The sequence below is a fragment of the Oreochromis niloticus genome, linkage group LG4 (assembly GCF_001858045.2).
Source record: "Oreochromis niloticus isolate F11D_XX linkage group LG4, O_niloticus_UMD_NMBU, whole genome shotgun sequence".
Classification (NCBI taxonomy): domain Eukaryota; kingdom Metazoa; phylum Chordata; class Actinopteri; order Cichliformes; family Cichlidae; genus Oreochromis; species Oreochromis niloticus.
The window spans coordinates 17466046-17478095 of NC_031969.2; the positions used below are offsets into that span (position 1 = coordinate 17466046).

The following is a 12050-nucleotide window of genomic DNA, read 5'->3' on the forward strand; positions in this document are numbered from 1 at the left end:
TGTATGCCGGTCAGTTGGACTCACATCTACACACACAAACACACACATAAACCTTGACGTTTGTCTGCTCACAGAACGCAAACACAAAGCCACTTCATCATCAAAGAGATTTCTAATCAGTTGCGAGCTGCTGATGTTCCTATAGCAACCAGGGACACTTGTACCTGTTATTTCGGTATGCACATCATGTAGCCATTCACACAACCACATATGGTAGATGACATTTGCATGTGTGTGCGCGTGCATGTGTGTATGTGTGCATGTGTGTTATGGTGATTATATTAAACAACCTGTCTCTAGTCTTCAGGTTTCAGCTGAGGTAGCCCTTTGACATGCTGTGGTTCCGATACGGTATAGAGACGGTGCAGAGACCCTGTAGTGAAGGTTAATGGTATATGCAGCAAGAGCTGTGAATGAGACATTTTTATCAGTGTCGGGTGATGACCAGGTTAGGGGAGCTGATTGGATTTATGCATGTGGGATCAAGTAATAATTATGCAGCTCATTGACTGAATCAGTCAAATCTCTTGCGCTGACTTTCCAAGGAAAACATTTTTATTGGCGCCACAAACATTTCTGCCCAAACAGAATTAATTAGCATCGGCAAATTCAGTGGACAAGAGAGAGTAATGAGGTCTGCAGGCCTGAGAGTCCAAACTTAAATCTGAGACTTTTTATTGTGTTCACAAGCTCCAAAGCTGTAATTGTGCTCCTAAAAAAATGAGGGTTTGCATATATTTGCATATTTGTACAGACACATAAACAACAGTAGTTGACAGTAACAACTGAAATAAGTTTGGCTTTATCTACAGAATGGATAGGATGATGAAAAACAACAGCCATTGTGTCAAGTAGCAATATGAGGAAGAGCATGGATAAATGGTGATTAAAAGTAATAATAAGAAGTAATAAAAACTGCTTTTCTGTGCTCTGCAACCTACATTTACTTTGTAATTCTGTTTCTAGTTTAAACTAGCGTCTGAATACAATTTTTAGGGCCGAAAACAAAATCTTCATATGCACACAAACAGAACAGCCATAGCATGAAACAAAAATTAGTACTCTTTTTGCAACGCAATGCTCTGCTGGAATATCTTGGATCTTGGCATTCATGTACATGCTGACAAAATACCCATTACTGTAGAAAGAGTAATCCCTCATCATCACTTCGTTCCCTTCCCCAGCCGGACAACTTGCCAGCGCCACATGGTCAAAAACTGTCGGGAACAGCTTGAGGAACACGAGAGCCAAGGGCGTTCACCTGACCTTCACTAACTCCTGATCACGATCCAGTCGAACAACCACGGGAGGGACAAGCCTTATCCCGTGAGACACCACCCAGCAAATCACTACACCCATAGGACAAGCTAAAGCATTCCCATTTTGCAAAAAACAGAAGTCAAGTTAGTATCTTAGTGTATTTTCATTTTTATTTTCATCACTGTTCTTCCCAAACTAATATGAACTTCAGGGGAGCACACCACTTTACTCTACAGCACTACCCCAGCTGTGAAGCGAGCTCTGCTAAATGTGCTCTAGAAATTTCAAAAAACAAACAATTGAGGAGAAGCTGCAGTGCTGGAAAAAAACCAACAACTATGTCACGACTAGGATTATTACAAAAAATGATTCTCATATACTAATCCATACTAAAGCTATCAGATTAGACACTCCTTTTCAACAGTATTGATACCAATAGCTGCTCCAGTTGGCACGCAACTTCACACATCAGCTGCTGACGTGGTTGACACAGGTTAATGTTAGCTGCTTAATTATTAGTAATTGCCAGATAGCTACAAACCCAGCCACCGAGGGTCACACGTGAGTCCTGAGCCTGGAAAATCGGGTGGGTTGTGTCAGAAAATCTTTGCAAAGTTATTATTAAACTAAGTTATCATTAAGGTTGCTGTTAGGAGCTATGCCTATAACATTTCATACAAGAGCAAGGCAGCAAAGATCATCTGTCCTGCAATAATGTAATGTTAAGATAAACAGTGTTAATTTAACAGGATAAAAAACTTATTTGTCTCTAAAAACGTTTGTTTCTCTCAAAGTCCCAGACTGAAACTGAGAAGTCAGAAACAGCGGCGGTCTACCGTAAAAACTGAAGCCCAGCACTGCCTCATACAATCTAAAATATTGTCGTCTCTTTTGTTTTTTGGAAGAATACAGCTGAGTTGTGGGTGGGCCTAAGGAGGCCACCTGCAACAACGGGCAGACCATCCTGACTGCTCATGAGAAGCAGTTTCTTAACTATTTACATAAACAAAAGACTGAATGTGTTTTCCTTTAAAAAAAATAAAAATAAAAAAAAAATCTGGCAAATTCTGACCAATCACAACAGCCCATGAGGAAACTTTCCTTAATTTTTTTTTAACAGCTGTCGATCTTGTGACATGTATTTAATGCTTTTCCTTGATTTGGTTATACTGAACCTGCTGTGTTGGTAACTCATAGATTACCTGTAATAAATAGACACACCTTTTCTTGAACTAATTACTCATAGCTTATATTTCTGTAATTTCAGCTGCCTTAAGGTGTAATTTAATTTTGAAAATGTCAGTGACAGATCGCGTCACATTATCATATTTATCACATATAGAGCCTGATCACATGTACAATCTCCACATAATGGATTATGATAACATTATAGGACAGCAAGCCCAGCTGATCCCCTCTTTCGCCACATCTCTTCTTACACCTGTCCCATAACTCTAATGACGCATTAACAATGTGCCAGTCTAGCTTCTATTCTCGGGAGTCATTGTTTGTCCTTGTTTAGATAGCATGTTGACGGTAAGTGAGGTTAAATGGGACAGGAAGAGCAGAAGTGGGCTGATGGCAGAAAATGGAGGGACAGATGGTTAAGAGTTTCCGGATCTGATAAGATTAATGTGTTTTTTTTAATGCAAAGGTCTGAGGTACTGTCAGCTGAATCTATTGCATTATAACAAATTAATAAGAATAGACACTATATCATCAATATAATGTGCAGAAATGTCACCATGTTAATGCAAAGTGAGCAGAGATAATCTAGTCAATCTGTGCTTTTGAGACTTCTACATTATTAGTGTCATAATTTTTTCAACCAAAAAAAAACATATGAATATATATAAATAATTTGCACAATACATTTTAAAGTAATAAATTCCCCAAAATGTCTGATGTAGCAAATTTTACCGGCTTTTTGGGACACATTTTCACAGTGTCTGTCAGCAGTATGCATGGGCGTGCAGAGGTTCCACTTAAAAATGTGTCGCCACATTCTCTAACCTCACAGGACCTCTGTTTGAAGCTCGGTGTCGCCACGTGTGAGTTTCAAACGCTTAGCCGGAGGCAGCTGCAATAAGGCAGAACTGTTACAGATGTCAAGTCCCGGGCTGACAAAGGCCGTTTGCAGAGTTACTGGCGTCAAATAAATCAGCCACATATTCACTGATGCTGGATAAGAAAGTCTTCTTCTGGCTGCACCTCGGAAACCAAAGAAAACGGTCATGCTTTTGATATTTTGTGCAGTTCTCGACGGCAAAGTAAAAAGCATATTCCCTATATTTATGGTCACACTACAAGTTGGTGTTTCCACCACCAATCACACAACATAATTGTTTTTTTAACCTATTTTTCCTTCTTGCTAATTCCCCTGTCCCTTACATGCTTTAAATAAAACCTTTTTATTTATCAGGCCAACCTTTGTTGGTTTACTGACCCTTCATGTTGTCCTTTATTTTCACCTGTAAAGCATCAGCTCCAGGGTTGCTTAGTGATGCGGCTGAACACCAACTTAATTGATAGCTCACAAGGTGGAAATCGACAGTCTGCGTTATCGACCGTGTTTGTGGAAGTCAGTCTCTCAATATAGCATCATCATCAAGTCATCAGTTCCTTGTGAAAGGATAAGCAGGTTTGGAGGATAGGACGATAAAAAGAAAAATGTGGGTATTAAAATGATTAGAAGCTAATATGACTTAGTAGAAACATTTTCCCTTTAGCTTAGGATAAATTGTCAAATGTTCAAAGATCTTTAAAGTGTGTTTTTGCACAGTATACTCTCCTTATTGAGTCCTTTTATGACATGTTGCTCTCTGCACATCACTGTGAGCTGCCTGCGTCTTTGTTTGTGTTCGTTTTCTCTTTATCATCTTTTAAATCACTGTGTTGGTCTGTTATTCTTCCCGTCTCACCTCCATCTTTGTGTTGCCCTTTATCGACCATGTGCCTTTAAATTAATAAATATGCACTCAGTGGTCTGAGATTCAGTCAATATTAAAGGTTACTTCAGGCCTACACTAAATCACATGTCTAACTGCTTTCCTTGTGCCATCGCTGGCACAGGCAATGACTCTCTGTCCCCCCCTCAGGACTTATTTTATTTCTCACCTGTCCATTAGTCACCCCAGTTCCTACAACTTCTGGTCACCTGACTGAGAGTGTTACTGCTCTTAATTTAGTCCACTGCTCCGAACTATAAATAGAAAACCGTTGACCCTCCACGTTTAACAGATCATTAATGTTGCTATGTAGCTGCTGTGGTGGGGTCAGTTTTTCCTGCTCGCCTTTTCCACTCAGTAACCTTCTCAGTATTTTGCCCTGAAAGCGTGCCTGTGTTACATTCTTGTTAGTTCAACTTGTACTTCTATCCCTGGATATTTCAAAGACCTCGACTATATATTGTGTCTGGTTTATTTTGATAAGATTACCCAAAGAACTCATTTAATTTAGAGCATCTGCATGAAGGCTGTGATTAGAGTCTCAATGGCCAGGCAGGTGCAGGCAGCTGAAAACACCACTTACGTGTAATAAACATCTTATTATAATACACCAAATCTCTTTCTATCTGTCCACAATCAGGAGCTGAACAACCTAACTTGGCACCCAGGTACATCTTAGGCCCCTGAAGGTTCCCATCTATGTCAGATATTCTGACAACATCATGTTGCCCAGCAACCACCTACCAACAGGATAAAATAACAAACATGTAGTCGCCTATAAGACCCTAAAAGAGCAGTATATCTTTTTCACCTCATGACAATGAAGTTTAATTTATATCCCAAAACATGAAAATTAAAATATTATGATACATATGATATTTTATGATGCCATCCCATCGCCTGGCAGGAGATTAACAGGAGATTAAAATGTATTTATACTACAGCAGGAACTCTGCACTGAAGAGGACTCGCAAAAATTGTTTCATGTATTTAGAGATTATATAAGTAAATGTATAACTGTACCTTAGGGAAATGTATATTACGCATTATTATAAACAAGCTCTAAGTCGTCATTTATATAGCACTAATCCTCTTTAGTATGCCATTTATAAATACAGATATATGATTATGACTTTGATTATGATCATTACCAGCAGTGTTGTACTCGCAGTGACAACTGTACATGGTGTAACAGGAAGAGATGGACATGCACATCAGTATTTGTAAATTCTGATGCTTCATAGTGTGACATTATTATAAAGTGCTACTGAAAGTTATTAAATCTTCTTTTACTGTATGGGTGTAGAGTTGGTAGAACAATATCATGCATAAGGAACACTTTCACTATACAGTTATGCATTAACTCAGTATCTGACTGATAAGTGTAAAAGTACAGTATTTTCTAAAACAATGGATGGTTAACATGGCCCCTTCATCATACATAGATGTAAATACATTTTGCTGTATATCAACATGCAGTCAGTCCCATATTTTTATTCACAACAGAGCACACATAGACCAAACAACACCGCAACGTTGGCATGTACCAGTGACTTAACACCAGGCACCTACAGGTTTGACTCAGGGTCAGGAAAAGCACAACATTTGAGAATATTGGTTTCAGCTTTGGAAAAATGTGATACAAACTGATTCATCGAGAAAATAATCAGGAGTTGAAACTCTAATGTTTGCCGCCTGCCTTCTTTAGTCAATTTCTCCTTTACCTTCGAAAATGCATGACTCTCACAGAAGAGATTGTTCAGTGGAGTATGGAGTCCAGCGTGCACCTGTTTATCTAATCAGACAGTTACATGGCAGTAGCTGAATACATTTAGGTATGAAAAAGTGACGACTGTACTCAAATGGTCAGCAGATGGTATGTGGTGGAAGAGGAGATTCACATCATGGATGTGTGGTCAACACATCTACATCAACTGTTGATGTAGACCAAAAACTCTGAGCAATTCTTCCATCTCCAAGCTGAAGCTCTGAAGCCCTGAAGGTAAACGAGGGTCCAAACCAGCACTAGTAAGGTATACCTAATGAAGTGGCCAGTGAGCGCATAATCACAGCACTTTATACATCACTTCCAGTGCACACTCTGCTGTACACCATCTCTGCAGGGACTCGCCTTTGGTGCCTAATCAAGTGCATACAAATCCGAATCCCCCAAATCCCCAGATCACAAAATACACAAACCCAGTGTAGCAACATTATTATTTAGCCAGAAGACATTTAGAGTATTTAGCCTTAATTTTTCTCCTCACCCAGAAGATTAGCCCTGGCAGCATGGGGGAATTAACTGAAAGCCCTATAATGCTAATGTTGCAAGACCTCCAAATAATGCACTACGGAGCAACAAACAAACAAGCAAACCAAAAACAAAGCAGACTTTGGAAGAAATGTTTTAACGGAGTAGCAGCAATTTGAGACAAAGTGAAGGAGCACAAATTCAAACATGCCACGAGGATTTTAATGAGACCCCCAGCGGGAGCATTAGATGAACTGGTGTGCAGATAAATAAACAGCCATAAAGCAGGTAAAGAGCCGACTGATCACAGCAGCAATCAACTTACAAAGAATCGGCGGTTTTTGGAAGCAAACAACCATAAAAAGTCAAACAAACTAGAAACTAGAAACAGAATACATGAGACATTTTCTTCATTCATTATACAGAAAAGCACTAGTGAGTTAAAAGATGGACTCATTGACCAGATGGTGCATTAAAAGAATATCTGGAGATAAACATTTGAGTCAAACTGGTGACTTCACCAATTATCCTGCTTATTCAACCCTCTCACAGAGGCAGCATGCGTCAGGACAAAAGAGAAAACTGACAAGCCACTTAAACTTTATCTGACTGAAAGCTGGAACGGTTATTTGACTGCACAAGAGACTGCTTGATAATCGGAGGGGATGTTCTGTGGAATTTTTAAAGCACGCGGTATTTGAATCGATATGTGCTGCATGTTGAAATTAGGCTGAAGCTTTCGGCCATACTGAGTGTAAAAATCTTCGAAAGTAAAGCAGCTGCACAGAAGAGCCTCCAAGACTAAAAGCCTGGAGGCATTTTGTTCTTTTCACTCTTGCAGTGGCTGATGGATGCGGTGCACACTGATTCAGTATTAAGCATGGGCCCCTTTATACAACACAAAAGGTGAGAAACTACTTCTTGTAGAAGTAAGCAAATATGGCTGCTGCTGTTGTTCTTGTATTGGTATCTTAAAATTGTTTATGCTGATTGCTTTTGTCCTTTAAATGCTGTAAAATGTGATTCAGAATCGAGTGTCAACCTTTGATTACCATTTTCCTAAAATCTGATGCTCTGCAGCACTAAAGCTGTTTAACCCGTTTGATCCACAGCAACAAAAATAAATAAATAAACAAATAAAGGACTTAGATAATACTTAGAAGTACACTTAGATAATTACCAAAAGCAATCAATCTCCTTCTCAACACACACACTCTCTCTTGGCAGACTGTCGAGTGAGCATGTTTCTCTCCATCTGGCGTTCGTGTACCAGGTCACTTTCTGGCTAAGCGGCGAGTCCCTCAGGGAACAAGGGGTGAAACGGGCGTCTCGCTTATCAGAACGCAGAGCTTCCACTCTGAGGACGTAAACAAGATCTTGGGTCTGGGTCTAGATGTGACGTGGGGCAGCTCCGTATGAAGGTACACAAACAAACACACTTAAACTCCCACAGAGCCTGATCTTACACTGACAGCTGCAAGGCTATGGAGCGATGTTTGGTGTATGCACTCACAAAAGTTATTTATTTGCTTAATAAACACGAAGCAATACTTTTCAAGTAAAATGCAGCTAAAATATGTAAAATCAAAAGTTGATTTATTCAAATAATTAATCATTAATACTTTATTTAATACATGAACGCTTTATCGCCCATATACATAAAGGCCATGTGGCCATGTGGACCTTGAAATTTTGACTTGTGCGCATACACCGAATATCCCCGTAAAGCTTGTCTTAAATATATAAATAAAAATTAAAAGTTAAGGGGAGAAAAACTCTTCAATCAAATCGTGAGGGCTGATGTTGCATAGGTTGCCCAAGAGACGGCACTGTTCAACTTCCCTGTTGGCAACAACCAGCTGATCCGAGTATCTGAAAGAAAAAACATCACCTGATATATCGGATTTTTAAATCACCAAATATCGGTTTCAGTCTTAAAAATGTTCTATCATTTTGCGCTCTGTTCATGCATCCTCTGCCCGGTATCCCTCCCAAACAAGCCATACACGTTCTGTCTTTATCTGTTTGAACTGTCATGAACTTTAACATTTAACAGGATAACTGAGGCCTGTAGAGTCTGAGCTGTAGCGTTTGGGGTTTTTTTGCATCTCTGAGCATGGCACAGTCTGACCTTGGGGTAAATTTGAGGACACGCCCACTCCTGGAAAGATCGTGGCTTTGGTGTTAACGCAAACCTCAATGCTCAAAACCATCAAAGTGGCAAAATGTCAGCTTTTATGGCAGTGCTCAAACTTGGTGATGATGAATGGCTGCTATTTGTCCTCTTAATTTCTTCAGAGGCAGTAAATGTGTACCCCTCTGACTGTTGATAGCGCATTTCAAAATACAATTCCACAAGTGGGTTTTCTTCCTTTCTTTTATACACATTTTTAATTTGAGCCTTAAAAATCAAGGTTTAAACACCCAAAGATCTGTGAAGAACCTTAAACAATATGTATGTGGTGGCACAATTATGTTTTCCCTGCAGTGGTTGGACTTCATTGCTATTTGGAGGTGAGACTCTCCAGGAGAAGCCTGTTGATGTCTGTTGGTGATAAAAATTCTTTAGCTCTTCAAGTCCTTGTTGTATTCATGTGAAGAGAAACCTGTTGCCCTCACACTGCAGTGCCATTTGAGGAGACTGTGAATCGTGAGTGATGCGATGCCTCTTGTGAGAAATGCATTCAATATATCAGCACAGCACGGCCCTACATGAACCGTTCCTCATCACGAATCTATGAGAAAAAAGGCAGTGTACTGACTCTGGGAGGTGAAGATGTGTTTTTATTATACATCCAGTTTTTACAGGAACACCTAACAGGATGTTATGCAGTTTGCACCACTCCACTGACTCCACTGAAAGACAATACTTCAAAATTGACTGCTGCTGCACTGAGTACTCGAAGAACAATAACTTTATTGCTTTTCATTTTATGTCTGCATTTAAAAAAACCAATGACTGTGAAACAGAACCGAATTAAAATGATTGTCCGGGGCTGTGTAGAGCTCATATAAAGAGTTGTGTGTGTGTGAAGATGAGTCCATGATTTATGTGTCTTAGGTGTTCAAAAGAATAGATTTCACGTGCTCATTTACCAAGTCACTCTCAGATCGATGGATTAGGCCGGGCCACGTTATTATCATTACGGCAAAAGATGTGATAGCCTTTAGTTGGCCGCTGAGGACAGCTGTGGCTCTTTTATCACCACTGAAGCGATGCAAAGCAGAAGAACCAATCAGCCTCAGGACACGATGTGATAAAGCAGTGCTTTGGCAAGAAACATAAATAAACCTCAGGAGGGGCTGTTAAAGCTGGCTTTCTGGTTAAAGGCATGTACAGATGACTCCAATTTCATCCTCACTCAATCCGAGAGCACAACAATGGGCTTCGCCTGACTGCAGTGAATCAAGTCTTCACAAACAGCAAGGCTGACTAAACTGCAATTTAATGTGGCCAACTCTGCATTGTGAACCTGTGTGGCAACCCAGGTATTTAGAGCTACGCAACACCACATGATAAACTGCACACTGTCAAACTCAATAAAAGTCTTCAGCTGGAACATCTATTGTGCCGTTTCAGGTGTGTATGGATTGAATCATTTGAAGACAATCAGCCCAAACAGCAGGAAAGTAAGGAAACGAGGATTTCACAAAACCACTCTGCTGTGTGATCGATTATAAGCATGAAGACTGGAGGACCTGATTAGCAAAGGTATCTAACGTGATCACTGTGTGCAATACATCATTACTGTTTGACCACACATGCAGCAGCTGCACAGGTGTGAACTTGTGCATTAGGGAGATTGCATGCAAACAAAGAAAAAAAAAAAGAAGAAGCACATTCTAGTTTCATTATAATATAATACAATCACCCTGCCCGGTGGCTCCAGGAAAAGAAGACGCAGAAAGCAATCTGTGGCTACACACTACTCACAGAGCACAAGCAAAACAGAGGCATGATTCACTACCAAGATTAATCACACGACTCCCTCTGCTGCTGCTGCTGCTGGACGCAAACAAGCTGGGTGGAAGGAGAGACAAACAGCAGCTCCACCCCGCGGTGGCTGCCCGACTCCAGCTCTTGCTTGTATGAGGCTTTGGTGCAAAATATTGTGAACTTCCCTAAAATACTGCGGCGATCGCTTTTGCAATAGAACAAGTGCAGCAAAGCAAAGCAGGCAAAACTTGCTGATCTGCAAGTCTGCGGCTTGCAAAAATCAATAAAACTTCCCCTACCTCCTCCACTGTGAGAGGCATGCAGATGCGGTACTCCTTCATCAACATAGTCCAAGCACAGTGACGACGATGATGATCGAACTTTCCTCTTTGGGGATCTCTCCCGATGAAAGTATTCTCTGACTGCAGCTGAGGTCCAGAAAAATCACTCAATGCTTTTCTCACTTGTGCATCAAGAAGACCTCCTGCAACGCTCCGCTGTGCCTACGTGAGTCTCCACAGACACGAGGTGTACTAGAGATCCTTCCAGGACATGAGACGATCCCACTGTGATCAGCAGCTGTCACTTTCCTAAACTACTCCGACGACATTAGTTTGTGCGACTGGATAACAGTGTCAAAAGTCTGAAATTCAAAACAAACTTCAAAACAAGTCGCCCCTTGCAACCACAGCTTCAAGGGGGCTGTGCGTCCGCTCGAGTCCCGAAGAAGAACCGAGACTTTTTGGTCTCTCCGTGACTCTTCACGTGTAAATAACGTCCACTGAGCCGCTCTCTACCAGCGTGTCTCCACGTCCTTTGAGTTTTCTCCTCACTGTTCCGTCCAGGGATGCGCGGCCGTGCACAGAAAAGCTGTGTCAAGCACCAGAGAGCCAGCCAACAGGAAATACAACCGGACCTGACCTTCAGCGTAAAAGCATCGCTGCAAAACAACCGCACAGCGGCCGCTTCACTGCGCAGTACTACACACCGCAGTGGAAATCTGTCATAGGAGCAGCTTGAACCACTTCTCGAGTCCAACTCAATGACGGAGATTTGTTTATTATTTTTTCTAATCAGCGGAAGTTCTGCGTGATTTCTGTTTTGTTTTTTTTACACACATTTGTACCCCGCAGGAGCTGCGCGTGCTAAGCGCTCGATCTCAAAGATTTCCGATCACAGTAAATGCAATGATAGCCTACACGGAAACAGAAAATCAAAGCTCATTAAAACCCATTCAAAAAGACACACACAGTTCAGATAGGACGTTACAGAAAACCATGTAAACTGCATTGCATACTACGTTTCATAATTGTACAGATTACTGATTCTGACACCCCCCTTTTTTATTCTTTATTCTTTATTATCAGTAAAAATATATTTGGATCAAGTAACACATGGGAGGTCATGCAAGGCCATATACAGCATCCAGGCCATTCCACCCTGTTGTGTTTCTCAGCCCGTTGTGGAGCTGACCTTGGTCTGAGTTGGAGCTGACCAAGGTTCTGAAATTTAGCCAGGTTACAAATCTTTATTTTTTTTCCACAAAGTCAGCAGACTTTGAAATTATGACTTTAAAAAAAGATTTAAATCATTTCCACTGTCCTGAAGCGTCGCTCAGCAGGGCATTTTTGACTGAACGGTTTCAGTATTTCCT

At 40.8% G+C, this 12050-nt stretch overlaps 1 protein-coding gene across 1 annotated transcript in view; it reads right to left on the bottom strand.

Moving 5' to 3' along the window:
- Positions 1-11339, bottom strand: part of LOC100703643 (cytoplasmic phosphatidylinositol transfer protein 1) — a 69912-nt gene extending 58573 nt beyond the window's left edge. The window contains exon 1 of the mRNA XM_005457756.4: positions 10696-11339. Coding sequence (XP_005457813.1) covers positions 10696-10743 — 48 coding nt within the window. The 5' untranslated portion in view covers positions 10744-11339. The remainder of the gene's footprint in view (positions 1-10695) is intronic.
- Positions 11340-12050: the final 711 nt, after the last annotated feature.